A 22,042-nucleotide genomic window follows, 5' to 3' on the forward strand; every position below is an offset into this window, starting at 1 on the left:
GGGCTTTTAGTGGTGATCATCGCCATAGTAAATTACGCTCCATGGCTAACCTGCTTCAGGACAGGTAATTTTCTGGGTAAGAGATCTCAAACCGAAATTGGACCAATCAGCTGTAAGCAAAGTGACACATCTCTGATGCAACAAAAGTCACTCCCCCAGTTTATATATATATATATATATATATACTATGTAATATTAATACACTTTGGAATCAATAGATAAAGCTTTAAAACTGAATACCTAGATATATCATCAACTATAAACTAACTTCATAACTCTCACTTGCTCTGATATAGCAAGATAGTTTCTTCTTGCTGTGTGAATTTATATACTTCATAATCTCTTAACCTTCAGCAGAAGAGGGAATTGAATCACGCTGATTATCTCGTGAGAAGTGAATAAAAATAAATAAAGTAAATAAAATTACCCTGATTTTTTTTTATTATTATTTTTTTATTTATTTATTTATTTTTTTTTTTTTTATTATTTAATGGGTGGCTGGTCTGTCTTCCAGCTCTCTTCAGCTAGTCTTCCAGTTAAAATGTGCCCCAAAAAAGAAAAATAATCACAGATTATCAGATTACATTCACGTTGGATTTCATGTGTTTCTTCAAATAACTACTGCTAAGTATATGCAATAGTCTATCACATTAGCAAGAACAACAAACTATATTCACTATATTTGTAAACACAGACATGTAATATAAGCATGTAGCTAATTTCAGTTTCCCTTTTCAGACCTGTCTGTATCCATCTAATAGCTCCCTTGAATTTAAAATTTGGTTTGTCAGGGCATCGGAATGGTGGTGGCTGTAAACACACTGCACTACCATCCGCCCAGTCGGGTTGCACTGGGCAAATGTTTGTCAGATCATCTCTGTAAACACGCACACCCCGACAGGGTCATTCAGAGGGTGTCCAACACTTAAGCCAGTGCGCTGATACCGCAGTCATGTCAACGGAAGTGTAAGCATATACCCAGTTTTCCTAACAAGTCAAGCTGACTGTAAAGTCCTCAGGCATCTGCCGACTCCAAACACATGCCCACCCCTCCCACGCCCCGAAATACACACTTTATTTTCAGCATATGTCTTCTTGATTATTCTAGCCACTGCATTTTAGAAGATTAGATTCCCCTTGCTTAGGTGCAAAGAGACGGTGGGGAAAATGAGTGGCAGCGACGTGAAATGCGAAAGGATATAGTTTATGGGTAACGGGCCGACGGAGCAGAAGAAGCCGAGGGCTCTGGTTTCAGCGCCGCTTTGGTTCGAGACAGGAGCTCACGTCTGTTGCCTCCATCTGTCTGTCTGACTGTCAGTCAGTCTGTTTTGCCCCTGTTGAAGTGCAGTGTAAATGAGAATAGCAGACATGGTCTATAAAGTGTTAAGTCTAGGCTACTTTGTGATGAATAACATTTATGTTTCAGTTGCCTACTTAAAGGTTCCCAGGAAGTAAACACTGCTAGCATGTTAGCTAAATACCCTATAACAGATGGTTTTGATATTGGTGACTATATTTAACACTAACTATTCATTTATACCCTAAGTTTGTGATGCTATTTAGAAGGCCATCACATTTTTTTTTTCTACATTTTAGGTCAATGTAATAAGTATACACACAGCTAAGAAGCGTCTGCGCACTTAGCCTGCTAGCCAAGCACACTGCAGGTTTTGAGGCTAAATTTAACACTATTAATTTATACCCTAAGTTTGTGAGGTTATTTTGAAGTCTATAACATTTTTTTTACACTTTTAGGTCAGTGTCATAAGTAAACACAGCTTAATGGCTCAACACTTAAGCACCCTACAGGTGGGTTTGGGTACTGTTTGCTAAATGTAACTATTCTTTTAGGTTTTTGAAATTTTTTTTAGAAGAGACATTATTGTTTAAAAAAAATGTAGGTGAATGTCATAAGTAAACATAGAGAAGAAGTGACTAAACACCTGTAGCTTATTATCTAAGCACCCTACAGGTGGTTTTGAGGTTTTATACCCTTAATTTATGAATTTATTTATAAGGCCATAGCACTTTTATGAAGCCATTTTTAATGAATGAAGTCAAACAAGAGAATATAATTTACATATTATTTTTTCCATTCAGTGTGAGAGCCACAGCCGTATCTCTGTTACTCTTCACAGGACTTACAAGAACCCTGAATATTTAAACCTAAAAAATAAAAAAAAACCTAACAGCAAATTACTACTCCAAGTTCAGTCGAGTGATAGATGTTTGACATTTTCTCGGCAACTGGTGGGTGTGTTGGCAGTTAAATATAAACAGCACAACAGAGTTTGTGGCATTGATTATTTGAGACAATCTTTGGAAAGGAGAAATAAGAGCTCGCCGAAAAAGATAAATGATCTCTGTGTTGGTTTCATCTCGACAAAGACCAAATCTCCTTTCTCCCTCTATTTGTGCTTCTAGTAGTATTAAAGTTTAAAAGTAAGTTGTACAAATGACCCGTTGGAGTTCCTAAATGGCAATTTCGAAATGAATAACTCCGATATATCACAGCTCGAGTTTGCTGGGGCTGTTATGCTAGATTTATTAGTTGCTGTATTTTTCTAGCATCAACTGATGTTCTCAGTGTCCGGGGTTTAGAATGACCACCTGAGCGATAGGCTATTCTTGTTGTAGTTTTAAACACAACAGATTAAGACACTTCGCAAAGCTCCCAAGGTAGTATTAGACCACTTATCCTATTAGAACAGCCGCACTGGCTCATCTGACACTCCCCCACATTCAGCTGCCCTGTAACCCCAGTGCTTGAACATGGGAGATTGCTGTGTCCTGGATTCCTGTACTAAACCTGTTTTTGGCCTACACCTTTAGCCAGGGCAGAAGAGATGTAAATCTACTCAACAGCGAACCGATGCACACACTAGTTTAGCGTATGAGAGGGAGACCAATAAAGAGACAATGACATCATTCCATCAAATCATCAAAGATATAAAATGACTACCTCTTGGTGTATATTATATATTTATATATTGAGCTCAGTCTTGACATGGCATCAATGGGACCGTACAGAAATGAAACATGACTGGGGTCAGCTTAATGATTGGTTAAGTGTTATGTGAGTACGCTCTGGGACGTTACTAAAGATACCAAAGTATCGATATCCACACATGTTTAGTCACATATTCCATATCCGCATAGTGCTCATAGCTGCAGTATGACACGGCTCCCCTGAGCTTCACACACTGGGGCATATTGCCAAAATATATTGTCACGTTGAACATTTATTGATTTTTCTCTTCTCGTTTATTCATCTGCAGTATTTTCTTTCACACAATTATCTTCGTCATGTTAGTTGTGACTTTATAGGGTTATGAATCATCCACTATGATTGGCAACAGAAAAGTTATTCTTCTGTACGGCATTTTTACTGTTAGGTTTTTATTATTAGTTTTTATTCGTTTTTTGGGAACATTTATAAGAGAAAAGTGAACACAATAAGATAACGGTAACACTTTACTTTACTTTAAAGTCTCATTTGTTCACATTAGTTAATGTATTAACTAGCATGAACTATACATTTGTTGCAGCATTTATTAATTATTGTTAATGTTAGTTAATAAAAATCCAGCTGTTAGTTGTTTGTTCATGTTAGTTCACAGTGCATTAACTAATGTTAAAAAAATACAACATTTGATTTTAATAATGTACGAGTAAATGTTGAAATTAACATTAACTAAGATTAATAAATGCTGTAGAAGTATTGTTAATTTGTATGTTAACTAAAGTAGTTAACTAATGAACCTTATTGTAAAGTGTTACCACAATAACAGTGAACAACAATATTTTTTACAGCATTTACACTACCGTTCAAAAGTTTAGGTAAGCTTTACTGCTTCTTGTTTCATCTAAAAAAAAATAATAATACGGTGAAAACAGTAATATTGTGAAAAATGATAATTTATTCATGTGATGACAAAGCTGCTTTTTCGGCATCATTAATTCAGTGTCACATGATCATCATGTTCAAAGCAACAGCATTTATTTAGAAATATTTTGTAACATTATAAATGGCTTTACTTTTACTTCTGATAAATATATCTGAATAAAAGTATGATTTTTGTTTAGCTTAGCTTAGTTAATAGTAGATGTAGAAATTACATTAACATTTAAAATTAGCATTAACCTAGAATTACAAATGCTGTAGAATTTGTTGTTGTTGTTAAATATGTAAATGAAAAGTCAACTGATGGTGTCACTCATGATTTTGTGTCTATGTAAGTGCATATACAGCATGTGTACAGAGAAGGGTAAAACTTGTGTCCGTTTAAGCTTCTCAGTGTGAGCTGTTTGCATAGTGAGGGCTTAAAAGCTAGTGAACATGGCATGCCAGGACTAATGTGTGTTTTTGCAAGCGCTGGTGTAGGGTATTCCACACCTCACACCTCAGCTCGCCTGCCCCTGACCACAACTAAAGACTCAGGGAAAGCAGGTGAGCCAGATTAGAGCCTTTCCTGTTGTGCTGAAACCAGGGTCAGGGTTGCAGAGACCTCTCTTCTCTTGTCCCTCTCAATCGCTCTCTCTCATGCCCACACACACATACACAAGCACAGCTGAAGATTTGACCTGTCAGCTACTTTCTCCCTTTCTCTAGCACGCATACTCGTACTCAGCGGTGGTCGTAAAAGAGGCCGCGCTGGCAGATGCCTGTCTCCCTCGGCCATATATGAGCTGAGAGGAGCTTCCTCAGCTGTTCCCTTCGCATCAGCTGTAATTAAACCATCTCTATTCTGCTTCTGCTGCCCTTTCTCTAGCACTGCTGCATGGCAACCTAATCTGTGTGTGGCATCAGTGTGTGCACAGTTTCAGCTTATGTGTGCATATACTGGTTATTTTAAATCACTGAAACACAAAATTCCTTTGTTGATGATTTAAGTCACATGAAAGTTGTGGCTTTTTATCATATTATTCTCAGAGGTTAATTCAGGATATCTTCAGTCATCTCAATGGCAAAAAGTGTCCCAGTTTACTTGTATTCAGCCTAATTATGATTAGCATGATTTTTTTTTTTATCACATTATTATTTATTATGAGTAGAAAAAGAGATTATATCATGTACATACATGGCTATATGTGTATCTAATCTATGTATGTGATATTTAATGTTACAAAAGATTATATTTAAAATAAATTAAATAGAAATTTCTATTCATCAAAGAATCCTGAAAAGAAAATATGTTCAGAACTGTTTTCAACATTGATAATAATAGTGAATGTTTTTTTGAGCATCAAATTAGCATATTAGAATGATTTCTGAAGGACCATGACACTGAAGATTGGAGTAATGATGCTGAAAATTCAGCTTTGCATCACAGGAATAAATTATATTTTAAAATATATTCAAATAGAAAACAGTTATTTTAAATTGTCATAATATTTATCAATATTACTGTTTTTTTTAAATCAAATAATTGCAGCCTTTTTGAGCATAGAGATTTCTTTTAAAAACATTAAAAATCTTACCAGTCCCAAACTTTTGAAAGGCTATCTATCTATCTGTCTGTCTACACACACACACACACACACACACACACACACACATACTGGTATATATGGTTTAAGAGGACAGCATGTAACCACTATGGTTTAGAGGGACACCCATTGCCTAACACTCTACAAATTAAACAGACATGCTAAACAATGTTATATGGTCTCTTTAAGATACATCTCACTTAAAAGTGTTGTTCAAACTATAAAATCATGGAAAATAACACACCTGATTTTATATGGTTTACGAGGACAGCATGTAACCAATGTGGTTTAGAGGGACACCCAGTGCCTAACACTCTACAAATTAAACAGACATGCTAAACAATGTTATATGGTCTCTTTAAGATACATCTCACTTAAAAGTGTTGCTCTAACCATAAAATCATGGAAAATAACACACCTGATTTTACACAGGCTTCCATGGTCAACTGAATCATGGTTTGCTAGGACATCCAGGTTTAAAGGGACAGTTCCCTTTCGTTCAATCACTCTGAGTTACGTAAGTGATTGACGAATGGGGGTTTCGCTTGGAAGCCTATCACCTTCGAGATCTTACAAAACGAGCCAATGGCAAAACTTGAATTTGCATAACGCAACTCCGCCCCACCGCGTGGGTATAAAAGGAGCAGCGCGGCAATCTCGCATTATGTTTTTCCATCGGAGCCGAGTGTTTCTTTACTTCTCTCCACTGCAAGCTGTCTACGAGTTCTAGATACTGTACGAGACGAGTGACTCTTCAGCGGTGTTGGTTTGATGGCGTGTTCCAGCGAGATCTCTTTCCTGCTGCTGGTCTGTGCAGTGATCTGCCAACAGTGTGTGTTTTCTCCTGTCACCGCGGAACACTCGTCCTTCCCTAGCCTCCTCTGTCTGGACGCGGCCTTGCTGCCCCATTGAGGGTATGTCTGTGGTTCACATGATATGCGGGAGGCTGAGCAAAACACGTTCCTCAACACCCCCATATCCTAGGCTGGCCTCTTCTGCGGCGCATCCCAGGACTTTGCCCAACAGTTTTCGCCCACCCAGGAGCAGCCCGAGGCCATTAAACACTCTGCCCCGGCGGCCAGCTGCTGCTTCCACCCAGCCGCCGACTCAGCCGCCTCAGTCCGCTCACCGCCGAGGACGCCCTACTGTGGCTCCCGCTCCTCCCGCCCGGACCCAGCAGCAGCATTCACCAGCCCTGCAGGCTGTCAAACGGCAGGCAAAGCGGCACTCCTGATACGGGCAGATGGAAATGTGAAAGCTCCACCTCGCCACTCTCATCCCCCTCTGTCGCCAGACTCGTCCTTCCCTGGCCTTCTCTGTCAGGACCAAGCGTGCCGCACAAGCCCTGAAAAGTGAAGCCAAAACGTCTCGATCGCCCCCCGGTGACTGGTCCTAGTATAGGTCATAAGCCCCGCCTCCCCGTGTTATTCAACGAGACGTGAGACCAACTAAACAATTAAATTACACTTCAAATATCTTTTTTCCAAAGGTGGTTTCTTTCATTTGCTGTCGTTTTTATCACGCTGATGTAAGTTCAAGTGTCTGTTTCAAAAATAAGTTGTTTTTTAGTTAGTTACGTGATGTGGTGGTGTAACGTCATGATTGACAGCTGTGATTGACAGGTTCTCTGAGCGAAGTAGTCACTGAAGCACCAACGGACATTTTTTTCGGGATCTTCGGAGGACTGAGGAGATTGTATTTACTTTATTTTAACAAGCCTCTTTTAATTTTTAAAAAAAGTGTGCAGAACTGTGAGAGTGAGGGCGGAGCGTTGATTTTGCGGCTTTACTTCCTGCTCACTACTGCGCAGGTCTGGTCCCGAGATCGCTACTGCGCAGACTCAAGTTCCAATATGTCAGCGCCATATCGGGACACTGGCGGCTTCAGTTCTCATCAATGGAAGAGAGCGAAGGGGCGTCGTCCATCTTTTTTTACAGTCTATGGTCAGGACGCAGCCTTGCTGCCCCATCATGGGTACATCTGTGGTTCACATGACCCCGCTGGTTCAGTTTTTGGGAGCCTGGCTGGAGCTTCCTAAGCTGTCCCGCTGGCTCGCGAGAACCATCAGGCTCGGCTATGCATTTCAGTTCGCAGTCTCCTCCCTGAAAGCAGGGAGTCTGCTATACCATGGTGGGTGGCAATGCCCCTGTCATGCGTGCAGAGGTCACCACCCTACTGGCGAAGGGTGGAATCGAGACCGCCCCTCCGGCCGAAATGTAGTCCGGCTTCTATAGCCCCTACTTCATTGTACCCAAGAAGAGCAGTGGGTTACGGCCAATCCTGGACCTGCACATTTTGAATATATATACAGGCTCACAGGCTTCCATTCAAGATGTTGACAGCCATACGCATTTTTGAATGCGTTCGTCCGTTGGATTGGTTTGCAGCGATCGACCTGTAGGACGGATACTTTCAAGTCTCCACTCTTCCTCGACACAGACCGTTTCTACGGTTTGCTTTCGAGGGGCAGGCATACTAGTACACGGTACTTCCATTCAGGCTAGTGTCTCCTTGCATCTTCAAGTCGTTGAGGCACTCCTTGTGCCACTCCGGCAACACAGGGTTCACAACCTGAACTATCTTGCCCGTCTGGGCCTTCGGGTCAACTGGGAAAACAGCAAACTTTCCCCCGTGCAGAGGATCACTTTTCTTGGTATGGAAATTGACTCGGTAGCCATGTACGCACAGCTTACGAGCGAGCGCGTGTAGTCACTGCTGAACTGACTCTTGAGTCAATTCAAGGGCAAGTTTGCGGTTCCACTGAAGTTATTTTAGAGGCTCCTGGGGCATATGGCATCCGCAGCGGCTGCCACGCCACTCTGCACCGTTTACGTTTGCTCAAGGACCAACACATACTAGTCCGTTCAGACATCATGGCGACAGTAGTGTATATCAACCAACAAGGTTGCACTCCCGCTGTATATCGCAACTCACCCTTCACTCTTATGGAGTCAGGTCGCTTTGAGCCATTTACAGTCCGGGAGAGCTGAATTGTGCAACCGCAGGCTCTCACGATTTCGTCCACTTCCCGGGGAATGGAGACTTCATTCCCAGACGGTTCAGCTGATTTGGGAACAGTTCGGCGAAGCACAGGTAGATCTGTTTGCCTCCCCAGACACTTCCCACTTTATTCCCTGACCGAGGGGACCCTCGGCTTGGATGCACTAGAACACAACTGACGGCTGCATGTGTGTGTTCTGGACAGGACGCGGCAGGTTTGAGTACCCTACCACCTCAGGTGGTGGCCACCATCACTTCTGCTAGGGCCTCCACAAGACACGCCTATGCTCTGAAGTGGAACCTCTTCATCACCTGGTGTTCTTCTCCATGTATACCATGATTGTGTTTACACAAACACATTTGATAGAGAGGAACTGTCAGCTGTAGAACTACATACACAAGTCCTGCTAAACCATGTGTCCTTGTATACCATGATTGTGTTTACACAAACACATTTGATAGAGAGGAACTGTTGGTTATAGAACTACATACACAAGTCCTGCTAAACCACGTGTCCTTGTATACCATGATTGTGTTTACACAAACACATTTGATAGAGAGGTAAACCATGTGTCCTTGTAAACCATGATTGTGTTTACACAAACACATTTGATAGAGATGAACTGTCGGCTATAGAACTACATACACAAGTCCTGCTAAACCATGTGTCCTTATATACCATGATTGTGTTTACACAAAAACATTTGATAGAGATGAACTGTCGATTATAGAACTACATACACAAGTCCTGCTAAACCATGTGTCCTTGTAAACCATGATTGTGTTTACACAAACACATTTGATAGAGAGTAACTGTCGGCTATAGAACTACATACACAAGTCCTGCTAAACCATGTGTCCTTATATACCATGATTGTGTTTACACAAACACATTTGATAGAGAGGAACTGTCGGCTATAGAACTACATACACAAGTCCTGCTAAACCATGTGTCCTTGTAAACCATGATTGTGTTTACACAAAAACATTTGATAGAGATGAACTGTCGATTATAGAACTACATACACAAGTCCTGCTAAACCATGTGTCCTTGTCAACCATGATTGTGTTTACACAAACACATTTGATAGAGAGGAACTGTCGGCTATAGAACTACATACACAAGTCCTGCTAAACCATGTGTCCTTATATACCATGATTGTGTTTACACAAACACATTTGATAGAGAGGAACTGTCGGCTATAGAACTACATACACAAGTCCTGCTAAACCATGTGTCCTTGTAAACCATGATTGTGTTTACACAAACACATTTGATAGAGAGGAACTGTCGGCTATAGAACTACATACACAAGTCCTGCTAAACCATGTGTCCTTGTAAACCATGATTGTGTTTACACAAACACATTTGATAGAGAGGAACTGTCGGCTATAGAACTACATACACAAGTCCTGCTAAACCATGTGTCCTTATATACCATGATTGTGTTTACACAAACACATTTGATAGAGAGGAACTGTCGGCTATAGAACTACATACACAAGTCCTGCTAAACCATGTGTCCTTGTAAACCATGATTGTGTTTACACAAACACATTTGATAGAGAGGAACTGTCGGCTATAGAACTACATACACAAGTCCTGCTAAACCATGTGTCCTTATAAACCATGATTGTGTTTACACAAACACATTTGATAGAGATGAACTGTCGGCTATAGAACTACATACACAAGTCCTGCTAAACCATGTGTCCTTATAAACCATGATTGTGTTTACACAAACACATTTGATAGAGATGAACTGTCGGCTATAGAACTACATACACAAGTCCTGCTAAACCATGTGTCCTTGTATACCATGATTGTGTTTACAAAATATTAATAGGGAATAGGTAAGCAGTTTGAATAGAAGAATAAAATAGAAGACAGATAGAATAAACTCATTTACATATTTATTTATTGTAAGTTAGGGAAGCAGTTTGAATAGAATAATAAAATAGAAGACAGATAGAATAAACTCATTTACATATTTATTTATTGTAAGTTAGGGAAGCAGTTTGAATAGAAGAATAAAATAAAAGACAGATAGAATAAACTCATTTACATATTTATTTCTTGTAAGTTAGGGAAGCAGTTTGATTTGACGGTCACTTACTGAATTGTGACAGATAGAATAGAAGATGGATAGAATAAACTCATTTACATATTTATTTCTTGTAAGCTAGGGAAGCAGTTTGATTTGACGGTCACTTACTGAATTGTGACAGATAGAATAGAAGATGGATAGAATAAACTCATTTACATATTTGTTTCTTGTAAGCTAGGGAAGCAGTTTGATTTGACGGTCACTTACTGAATTGTGACAGATAGAATAGAAGATGGATAGAATAAACTCATTTACATATTTGTTTCTTGTAAGCTAGGGAAGCAGTTTGATTTGACGGTCACTTACTGAATTGTGACAGATAGAATAGAAGATAGATAGAAAAAAATAATTTATATACTTGTTTCTTGTAAGCTAGGGAAGCAGTTTGATTTGACGGTCACTTACTGAATTGTGACAGATAGAATAGAAGATGGATAGAATAAACTCATTTACATATTTGTTTCTTGTAAGCTAGGGAAGCAGTTTGATTTGACGGTCACTTACTGAATTGTGACAGATAGAATAGAAGATGGATAGAATAAACTCATTTACATATTTATTTCTTGTAAGTTAGGGAAGCAGTTTGATTTGACGGTCACTTACTGAATTGTGACAGATAGAATAGAAGATGGATAGAATAAACTCATTTACATATTTGTTTCTTGTAAGCTAGGGAAGCAGTTTGATTTGACGGTCACTTACTGAATTGTGACAGATAGAATAGAAGATGGATAGAATAAACTCATTTACATATTTGTTTCTTGTAAGCTAGGGAAGCAGTTTGATTTGACGGTCACTTACTGAATTGTGACAGATAGAATAGAAGATGGATAGAATAAACTCATTTACATATTTGTTTCTTGTAAGCTAGGGAAGCAGTTTGATTTGACGGTCACTTACTGAATTGTGACAGATAGAATAGAAGATAGATAGAAAAAAATAATTTATATACTTGTTTCTTGTAAGCTAGGGAAGCAGTTTGATTTGACGGTCACTTACTGAATTGTGACAGATAGAATAGAAGATAGATAGAATAAACTCATTTACATATTTGTTTCTTGTAAGCTAGGGAAGCAGTTTGATTTGACGGTCACTTACTGAATTGTGACAGATAGAATAGAAGATAGATAGAAAAAAATAATTTATATACTTGTTTCTTGTAAGCTAGGAAAGCAGTTTGATTTGACGGTCACTTACTGAATTGTGACAGATAGAATAGAAGATGGATAGAATAAACTCATTTACATATTTGTTTCTTGTAAGCTAGGGAAGCAGTTTGATTTGACGGTCACTTACTGAATTGTGACAGATAGAATAGAAGATGGATAGAATAAACTCATTTACATATTTGTTTCTTGTAAGCTAGGGAAGCAGTTTGATTTGACGGTCACTTACTGAATTGTGACAGATAGAATAGAAGATGGATAGAATAAACTCATTTACATATTTGTTTCTTGTAAGCTAGGGAAGCAGTTTGATTTGACGGTCACTTACTGAATTGTGACAGATAGAATAGAAGATGGATAGAATAAACTCATTTACATATTTGTTTCTTGTAAGCTAGGGAAGCAGTTTGATTTGACGGTCACTTACTGAATTGTGACAGATAGAATAGAAGATAGATAGAAAAAAATAATTTATATACTTGTTTCTTGTAAGCTAGGGAAGCAGTTTGATTTGACAGTCACTTACTGAATTGTGACAGATAGAATAGAAGATGGATAGAATAAACTCATTTACATATTCGTTTCTTGTAAGCTAGGAAAGCAGTTTGATTTGACGGTCACTTACTGAATTGTGACAGATAGAATAGAAGATAGATAGAATAAACTCATTTACATATTTGTTTCTTGTAAGCTAGGGAAGCAGTTTGATTTGACGGTCACTTACTGAATTGTGACAGATAGAATAGAAGATAGATAGAAAAAAATAATTTATATACTTGTTTCTTGTAAGCTAGGGAAGCAGTTTGATTTGACGGTCACTTACTGAATTGTGACAGATAGAATAGAAGATAGATAGAAAAAAATAATTTATATACTTGTTTCTTGTAAGCTAGGGAAGCAGTTTGATTTGACGGTCACTTACTGAATTGTGACAGATAGAATAGAAGATGGATAGAATAAACTCATTTACATATTCGTTTCTTGTAAGCTAGGGAAGCAGTTTGATTTGACGGTCACTTACTGAATTGTGACAGATAGAATAGAAGATAGATAGAATAAACTCATTTACATATTTGTTTCTTGTAAGCTAGGGAAGCAGTTTGATTTGACGGTCACTTACTGAATTGTGACAGATAGAATAGAAGATAGATAGAAAAAAATAATTTATATACTTGTTTCTTGTAAGCTAGGGAAGCAGTTTGATTTGACGGTCACTTACTGAATTGTGACAGATAGAATAGAAGATAGATAGAAAAAAATAATTTATATACTTGTTTCTTGTAAGCTAGGGAAGCAGTTTGATTTGACGGTCACTTACTGAATTGTGACAGATAGAATAGAAGATAGATAGAATAAACTCATTTACATATTTGTTTCTTGTAAGCTAGGGAAGCAGTTTGATTTGACGGTCACTTACTGAATTGTGACAGATAGAATAGAAGATAGATAGAATAAACTCATTTACATATTTGTTTCTTGTAAGCTAGGGAAGCAGTTTGATTTGACGGTCACTTACTGAATTGTGACAGATAGAATAGAAGATAGATAGAATAAACTCATTTACATATTTGTTTCTTGTAAGCTAGGGAAGCAGTTTGATTTGACGGTCACTTACTGAATTGTGACAGATAGAATAGAAGATGGATAGAATAAACTCATTTACATATTTGTTTCTTGTAAGCTAGGGAAGCAGTTTGATTTGACGGTCACTTACTGAATTGTGACAGATAGAATAGAAGATAGATAGAATAAACTCATTTACATATTTGTTTCTTGTAAGCTAGGGAAGCAGTTTGATTTGACGGTCACTTACTGAATTGTGACAGATAGAATAGAAGATAGATAGAATAAACTCATTTACATATTTGTTTCTTGTAAGCTAGGGAAGCAGTTTGATTTGACGGTCACTTACTGAATTGTGACAGATAGAATAGAAGATAGATAGAATAAACTCATTTACATATTTGTTTCTTGTAAGCTAGGGAAGCAGTTTGATTTGACGGTCACTTACTGAATTGTGACAGATAGAATAGAAGATAGATAGAATAAACTCATTTACATATTTGTTTCTTGTAAGCTAGGGAAGCAGTTTGATTTGACGGTCACTTACTGAATTGTGACAGATAGAATAGAAGATAGATAGAATAAACTCATTTACATATTTGTTTCTTGTAAGCTAGGGAAGCAGTTTGATTTGACGGTCACTTACTGAATTGTGACAGATAGAATAGAAGATAGATAGAATAAACTCATTTACATATTTGTTTCTTGTAAGCTAGGGAAGCAGTTTGATTTGACGGTCACTTACTGAATTGTGACAGATAGAATAGAAGATAGATAGAATAAACTCATTTACATATTCGTTTCTTGTAAGCTAGGAAAGCAGTTTGATTTGACGGTCACTTACTGAATTGTGACAGATAGAATAGAAGATAGATAGAATAAACTCATTTATATACTTGTTTCTTGTAAGCTAGGGAAGCAGTTTGATTTGACGGTCACTTACTGAATTGTGACAGATAGAATAGAAGATAGATAGAATAAACTCATTTACATATTTGTTTCTTGTAAGCTAGGGAAGCAGTTTGATTTGACGGTCACTTACTGAATTGTGACAGATAGAATAGAAGATAGATAGAATAAACTCATTTACATATTTGTTTCTTGTAAGCTAGGGAAGCAGTTTGATTTGACGGTCACTTACTGAATTGTGACAGATAGAATAGAAGATAGATAGAATAAACTCATTTACATATTTGTTTCTTGTAAGCTAGGGAAGCAGTTTGATTTGACGGTCACTTACTGAATTGTGACAGATAGAATAGAAGATAGATAGAATAAACTCATTTACATATTTGTTTCTTGTAAGCTAGGGAAGCAGTTTGATTTGACGGTCACTTACTGAATTGTGACAGATAGAATAGAAGATAGATAGAATAAACTCATTTACATATTTGTTTCTTGTAAGCTAGGGAAGCAGTTTGATTTGACGGTCACTTACTGAATTGTGACAGATAGAATAGAAGATAGATAGAATAAACTCATTTACATATTTGTTTCTTGTAAGCTAGGGAAGCAGTTTGATTTGACGGTCACTTACTGAATTGTGACAGATAGAATAGAAGATAGATAGAATAAACTCATTTACATATTCGTTTCTTGTAAGCTGTGCCCTTGTTCCGGACAAAGTCTCTTATGTTTTGGCTTGTCCGTGAAGCAAGAATGGGGTGGTCTGCCTTCTTGCAAGCCTCACATTCAGTCAAAGTTGCCAGCTTCCCTTTTGTGATGTGGTTTCCAAAGAATTTCATGACTGATTTGACCTCTGAAGCGGTCCATGGTCTTTTTACATAGGCCCTTTTTTTCTTTGGTCTGTCAAGCTCTATTAGAAATGTATTAGATGGTTAAAGTACAACATAGTTAAATCCAATGTATATAAGAGAGAAATGAATACCAAGGTAATGCAAAGTTGAAACAAAACCAGACATACCTTTAACTTTAGTGGATGAAGTAGCATCTCTGCAGACTTGTTCATCTCGCACATGTTCACCTATACCGTGTAAAAAAATTAAATTAAAACCTTTTTTCATGGCATATTTACCAAATTTCATTGCATATGAAATCATATGACATTGTTTCCCTCTCAAAAATCAGTTGCATGCTGCATAAGAAACATATACTACACTTTTATTCATAGATGATTTTAAAGGCACAGTATGTAACTGTAAGTTGTGCCGCTACAGGTCGCTTATTCAAAAAGATAAAAGGCGTAGCTTGATGCAGTGAATGATTATGGAATCTCATTCAATAGGGACAGAGACAGAGACTTGAGGACAGAGACTTGGGGTTTCCACGGAGGAGAGAGGTGAGGGGGCCGGTGATGACACTGTAGTTCTTGATGAAGAGATAGATGTTATCAAAACCAATAAATCTCTGGAGTTCCCTTATGGTGGTGGGAATTTAGGATAGTATCCACCTTCCTTTCATCCATGGTGCCTTGTTTGTTTATGACGTACCAGAGGAACTGGATCTCTGACTGATGGAACTGGCACTTCTCTGCTTTCAAGAATAGTTGATCCAAACTCCGGGAATAAATGAGGATGTTGTTGTAGTAGACCAGTACAAATCAGTGGAGGAAATTCCGGAGCACCTCATGCGTGAAGTCTTGGAACACGGAGGTGGCTTTTACCAGCCCATCAAAAGGTATTTCACGAGTTCACACTTACATATAATTAGATAGAGTTAAGGTTTATGTGTATTTGGTGTGCTGTCCAGGGCAGGGGTTTTGAGCACGGAATTTGGCCCGAACCCAGAGTACTCCCCCCTGTTGTGGTAGGAATAGTAAGAAGTCAGGAGATGGGGTGGTGGAGGGATGCTGATAAACTGTCAATAAACAGAGGCAGGTCTGCTGTATATATACCTCTTATCGTTAATGGAGTTGATTTAACTGAATGCCCTCCTCTCGTGTTAATTAGGTTAATTATCTGAACATGCTCCTCCCAAACTTTGTTAATAAAACATCATTCAATGTGGCCTGTAGGTGTTACCACGTAGTTGTTTCAGGGCTGAGTGAACTAAAGGAAGGGGATCTCGGAACTATGAGGCATTTATTCTATCTAACTTATTTGTAAGTGTGAACTCGTGAAATCACAATTCTCCAGTGGCAGTCATCTTTGTTGTAAACTAATTCAACCCAAGCGCTCTTTGGTTATGTGGATGATTACGTAATTGTAGATCATCTGTCCATCATTCGTATTCGTACTCCTCAACGGATCAAGTCCAGACCGAACTTCCCGAACAAAGAAATGTTGTGGGCGGGGTTCGGGCTGGCATCCAGGCTAGTGATATCCAAGGAGCAAACAAGGAACACGGAACCAGGAAATCGATTGGGAGGTAGGTAGCACAGGTAAGTAGCTCATCGGAACGTCACGAAAGTCCTTGTCGCAGTCGAGACCTGACAATGACTGTGTCTGGTGTCAGCTTATACAGAGGTTATATGGTTGATGAGATGATTGGATAAGTGAAAGGTGCAGGAGATTAGAAGTCTGGTAAGGCTGAATGGAGTGAGGGTGGAGCATGGTGATTCCTTGACACTTGACACATTATGCTTGACATAGTGATGCAACTAATCAGGGGTGAAAAATGTTACATGCAAGACCTGAGAGAAGTTTTCTCTGTAGGGTGTCTCGGCTGACCCTGAGAAAGAGGGCGAAAAGCTCATATATGCTGGAGGTACTGGGAGTAGAGCAGCTGCTCCTCCAAGTTACAAAGAGCCAGCTAGGGTGGTTCAGGCATCTGGTTAGGATACCTCCCGGATGGCTTCCAGAGGATTTTTTTCCAGGCATATCTAACTGGAAAGGGACTCTGGGGAAGACCTAGAACATGCTTAAGGGATGATATCTTTCTGCAAGCCTGGGGACAATTTTGGTTCCCACAGTAGGAGCTGGAGAAAGTGGCTGGGGAAAGGAAAGTATGGAAAGCCCTACTTGGCCTGCTGCCACCGTGGACTGGTTCAGGGTAAGTGGAGGAAAATGGTTGGATGAATGGTAACAAGGTAACATTAATAAAATGTTGATTTCTCATCCAAAACAGTTTTAGTTGATGCTTAAAGTTATGTTTGACCAGCAGTAATTGCAACTTTTGTCCAGTGTCTAATCCTGCTCCCGGAGGGTCATTGCTCTGCAGTTAGCTCCAACCCCAATTAAACACACCTGCTTCATATTTTAACCAGGATATATCAAATATTGTCCAGCTATTATCTTTGCCTCCCCTCACATACCCTTGCGTTCTCCCCTTCACACTTTGAAAATCCGTTTCTGACTGCAATAAGATCCATCACACAGACAGAATGCTAAAATGAACTAAAATTAATCATCATACATACACGTTTACACAAATATTAAATAACATTAACCATTACTGATTGAGTTGAGCTCCAGAGGTCTGGCTCCATTGGAGTCTTCATCGCTGTCAATGTCCTGGTCGTCATCTTCGTCTGTAAAATCTTAGAAAACACAATGGAAAAATAAGCTTAACATTGCTCATTTCATGTTAGTTAGTACTCATTACTTAATTGATTAAAAAATTGTATAGTAACTGTACCTTGGATTTCATCAAGAGATTTTCCTTTTAATTCTGTCAGCTTACCCTTTTCAAGGGCTAGAAGCAGTTTTGAAATTTTGGTCACCTGGATGGTTGCCTCAGGTAGTCTGTAATATTCTCTATGCACATTAATATTGTGGCCTAGAAAGTCTGCCAGTTGGTCCAGTTCATTATTTTTTAAATTAAGAATTTGGGAAGTTGTTGCAACTTGTTTCCTCAGTTGTGTCGATCTCAAGTACTCTGGGTGAGTTGCACCACACTCAGCAGCAAACCTCTTGAGACAGTCGTGACCTCTGTAGTAGCTAGAGCACTTTGGAATGGCAAAGAGGAATTCATTTTCTTGCAGTACTCCACATTGTGCCCGCTTCTCAATAAGCATTTCCAGAGCTTTTGTGATGTCTGGGTTGAGCAAAACAGCTACTTTTCGTCCTCTTTTTCCTTTTAGCTCAACTCGTGTAAAATATTTGCACAAGCTCTTCTCATAAGCTGAAAGACCCAGCTCGTCAGATGTGTAAGAGTCATCTCTTTGGAGGAAATTTTTTAAAGGCATCTTGGAGACCTCTCCAACCCGTCGTCTGTTGAACAGGATGATCCTGGTCATTGTTAGCTTGGTGAGACATGCATAGTTGCACTCTGAGGTATTTTGGCTAAGTTCCTGGAAGGCCGATTCTGCACTTCTTTGTAAATAGTCATTAAGCTTTTCAATGTCTTGAGTGAGTGGCATTTTGGTCGGCTTGTTGTATTTCGAATCATTAATGGTGCTTAACGCTGAGTTAGATATGAATTCCGACCACTTTGATTTGTACAGTTTCTGGAATGCTTCTGCACTGCTTGCCAACTCTGCATTTTCAGCAATAAGAGCATGACATTGGATAATTTCGCTAACTTTTAAGAGGGAGTGTCCGATTTTTAAAGCTAAGCTTGGAATTTGGAAAGAATGTGTATTTTCATGAAACCCTGCAGTTTCTCTAACTGCTTGAATGACATTCATGAAATTTGCTGGCTTCATGGCATCATCCAGAGATGCAGATGGGCATTTTTTACGCAGTGTTATCATGAATCTGCCAAGCTCACGGACCTTCTGGCGGATGTATTCATGCTTTGAAGTGTGAAATCCGTGGCGATTATATAGGGACTGAGCAAATTGAAGAAGGCCAGAATCATGTCTCACAACATGGGCAATTTCATCTTCATTCATTTTACTCAATATTTTCATTAACCCTTCCTCTGTTTTACCAGAGAAGCAAGATTTGGCCACTGCAGCAATGGTGAGGACTCTCTGTCTGCCCTCAGTAGCTTTATCTATCTTAGCTGGTTTGGACTTGCATCCTCTCATGTGCCTCCACAGCTCATTTCGCAAAAACATTCCCTTGCAATACAAGCAGTATTCATATGTCTTCTGGGTTGAACCTGTGTTTTTAAATGCTCGTCGTTTTACTTTTAATGTACCTTCTCCCTTTTTAAGGACATTGTTGTTGTGGTTGAAGTTGCCTCTGTTTCTCAATTTTTCAAGCAGTTGTTTTCTTATTTTCGATTTTGCAGGTAAACTCAGAGCCTTTGCTATATCCATGTCTTCTTTGGCATGGACTTTAAAGTGTCTTGAAATTTTGGACTGAGGTTCTCCACACACAAAGCAAAAATTCTGCCATGCTTTGGCAAGTGTTGATGATGTTTGAGTTTCTGAATAGCTGTCAGGAAAGTAAATTTTTTGTGTTGTATCTTGAACTTCTGTGTAGTCCATAGAAATAGGCTCATCTGGTGTCGTTTCATCTGGTGTCGTTTCTACATGTATTTTACATGTAATTGATGCATCAAGTGGACTACTGACTGAGTTTTCACTTTCACTGTCTGTGTCATTATCAGATGCAGAACAGGGGACATATTCCTCTCCAGAGGACCTTTCATCCCCCTCACTTTCATCAGCTGATGCTGATGTATACTGAAGAAACAGTGTAGTAGATTTATAGAATTAAATTTCATATGCATGCATAGAAATTTATTAAATATATTTTAATGTAATTATTTATGGTAATTGCTTACATCATTTCGTAGTTTTTCAAAACATTTTGCATGCCATACTGTGAAGCAACCTGAGAAGTAAAAATCATTTAATCAGTTCAAATGAGATTTTCAAATATGGTAAATGTAATTTGATTATTTCACAATAACAAACTGTTCACCATTCATTGTTGTTGAGAACTGGACTATAATTTAGTGTTATTCAAAATATCTATAAAAAAATCCAGACAATTTAAAAATTACCTATACATTTGACTCCAGACCACTTTAGAGAGGAGAATGGTCCATGGCAAGCAAGACACTTCTCAAAAGAGGACAGTTGTTCAGGTTTTATAGTGTGTTTCTTACAAACTGAAAGAAAGCAGAAAATAAACACTTTCACTTTTGAAATTGATAGATTCAGCTAATGTCCTTAGCTATCCTTGTCAGGATAAATCACACTGAGAGGGTGATTAAACTCAACAAAACTTTATTGAACACTAGGGTGTGTGAACCTTGACTGGTGTCACGATTTGATTAGAATAGGATTATCATGTCAACAATTCGGTTCAATTTAATATCACAGTGCATTGATGATGTGTTGCATGATTTTGATTACATAAACTGAATTTGCGTTGCATGATTTTGACTACATTTGAAAGAGGGTGGCAAACCAACATGAGGAAAAAAGGTAAAGTGTGGCTCTTACCTGATGTACCTTGAGCAGGCTCATCGGCTTGACTGAATTCTTTAGGGTGCCAATGGGCTGGATCACGCTCTGGAGTGGCCTCATGGGCTGGATCACGCTCTGGAGTGGCCTCATGGGCTGGATCACGCTCTGGAGTGGCCTCATGGGCTCGATGACGCTCTGGAGTGGCCTCATGGGCTGGATCACGCTCTGGAGTGGCCTCATGGGCTCGATCACGCTCTGGAGTGGCCTCATGGGCTCGATCACGCTCTGGAGTGGATTCTGTTGTGTTAATAGAAGTTGTGTTGTGTGATTTTGACTAAATTCAAGAGGGCTGCAAACCAACATCAGGAAAAGAAAATAAGAAAAGCGGTGCTCTTACCTAATGTACATAAAGCGGGCTCATGGGTTGGAGCAGATTCTACAGTATGTTCTTTGGCAGGAACGGGCTCTGGAGCTGATTCATGGGCAGGAGTGGGCTTTGGAGAGGACTGTTTTCAAAATATATTCAAAAGTATATTCTTAATACATAATACCCAGATAGCAGACAGACGTCAATTCAACATTGATTTTTAGTTGTAAAGGTCTGTATCAGTTAGGGGTGTAACGGTACGCGTAATCGTGTTGAACCGTTTGGTACGAGGCTTTCGGTTCGGTGTTACGCATTTTCAAACCGAACGGTTATTTCAAATGTACGCGCGTCGCGAGTAGGAAATTTCTCTGGCATTTCTTTCTTTTTGCTGTATCGAAAACATACCGAACCGTGACACAAGTGTATCGTTTTGAACTGAACCGTGAATTTTGTGAACTGTTACACCCCTAGTATCAGTCATGAACTTTTGTAAACATACCTTGTTTTTTGACGTTGTGTTAACACGCCACGGCAATCCAGTTCCTCCATAATCATATGTGACTTCTTCTTCAAAAAAAATGTCCTTTATTGCAAATAAACATAAATGAGGGAGGCCATCAACTTCAAGTTTTTTCATTTTTGCGTTGGGTTTTGCGTCATCATTGACGCGTCTTCCTAGGGACCCATCATCCATTAAGGCATCAATACTGAAAAGAAGTAAATAATAAAACAATCATATAAATTAATAGGCTACTTCTTACAGTATTTCTGAATCATATGGCTGGTTAAAAATAATCCTCCAATTAATTACAATCTCTTTTTAATAATCTTAATAATAATTCCTAAAACTCCAAGATTATTTATGATAATATAACAGAGAGGAAGATCAACTAAGCAAAGAACTTGTTGCATATATAGGTAAACAGGTATTACAAAAAAGCAGTAACATTTCACTGAAAATGTGCCCAAATAAAATCTTAAATTTATGGTCAACTATTTCACAGATGAAAATACATGGCTTAAAGAAGGAAATTAGAAAAAAAAAGTGTTCTGGTTTTAAAATAAAACTACCCCTTCAGTAGCTAATGCTAAATAGGGGAATAATAAGTAATCAATTCTTCCTTACCCCTCATTTACACTG

General features: G+C 38.6%; 1 protein-coding gene across 1 annotated transcript; it reads right to left on the reverse strand.

Annotated features, from left to right (window-relative positions):
- Positions 1 to 14,904: 14,904 nt before the first annotated feature.
- Positions 14,905 to 20,955, reverse strand: LOC311301653 (uncharacterized protein; the record flags this gene model as incomplete). The annotated part of the gene is made up of 8 exons (XM_084426929.1): positions 14,905 to 15,143; positions 15,252 to 15,311; positions 17,682 to 17,765; positions 17,864 to 19,802; positions 19,904 to 19,953; positions 20,126 to 20,233; positions 20,571 to 20,868; positions 20,941 to 20,955. The coding sequence occupies 8 exons, from the start codon at positions 20,953 to 20,955 to the stop codon at positions 14,905 to 14,907; spliced, it is 2,793 nt and encodes a 930-aa protein (XP_084283055.1).
- Between the last annotated feature and the right edge of the window lie 1,087 nt (positions 20,956 to 22,042).

Source organism: Rutilus rutilus (genome assembly GCF_951802725.1).
Source record: "Rutilus rutilus genome assembly, chromosome: 12".
Taxonomy (NCBI): domain Eukaryota; kingdom Metazoa; phylum Chordata; class Actinopteri; order Cypriniformes; family Leuciscidae; genus Rutilus; species Rutilus rutilus.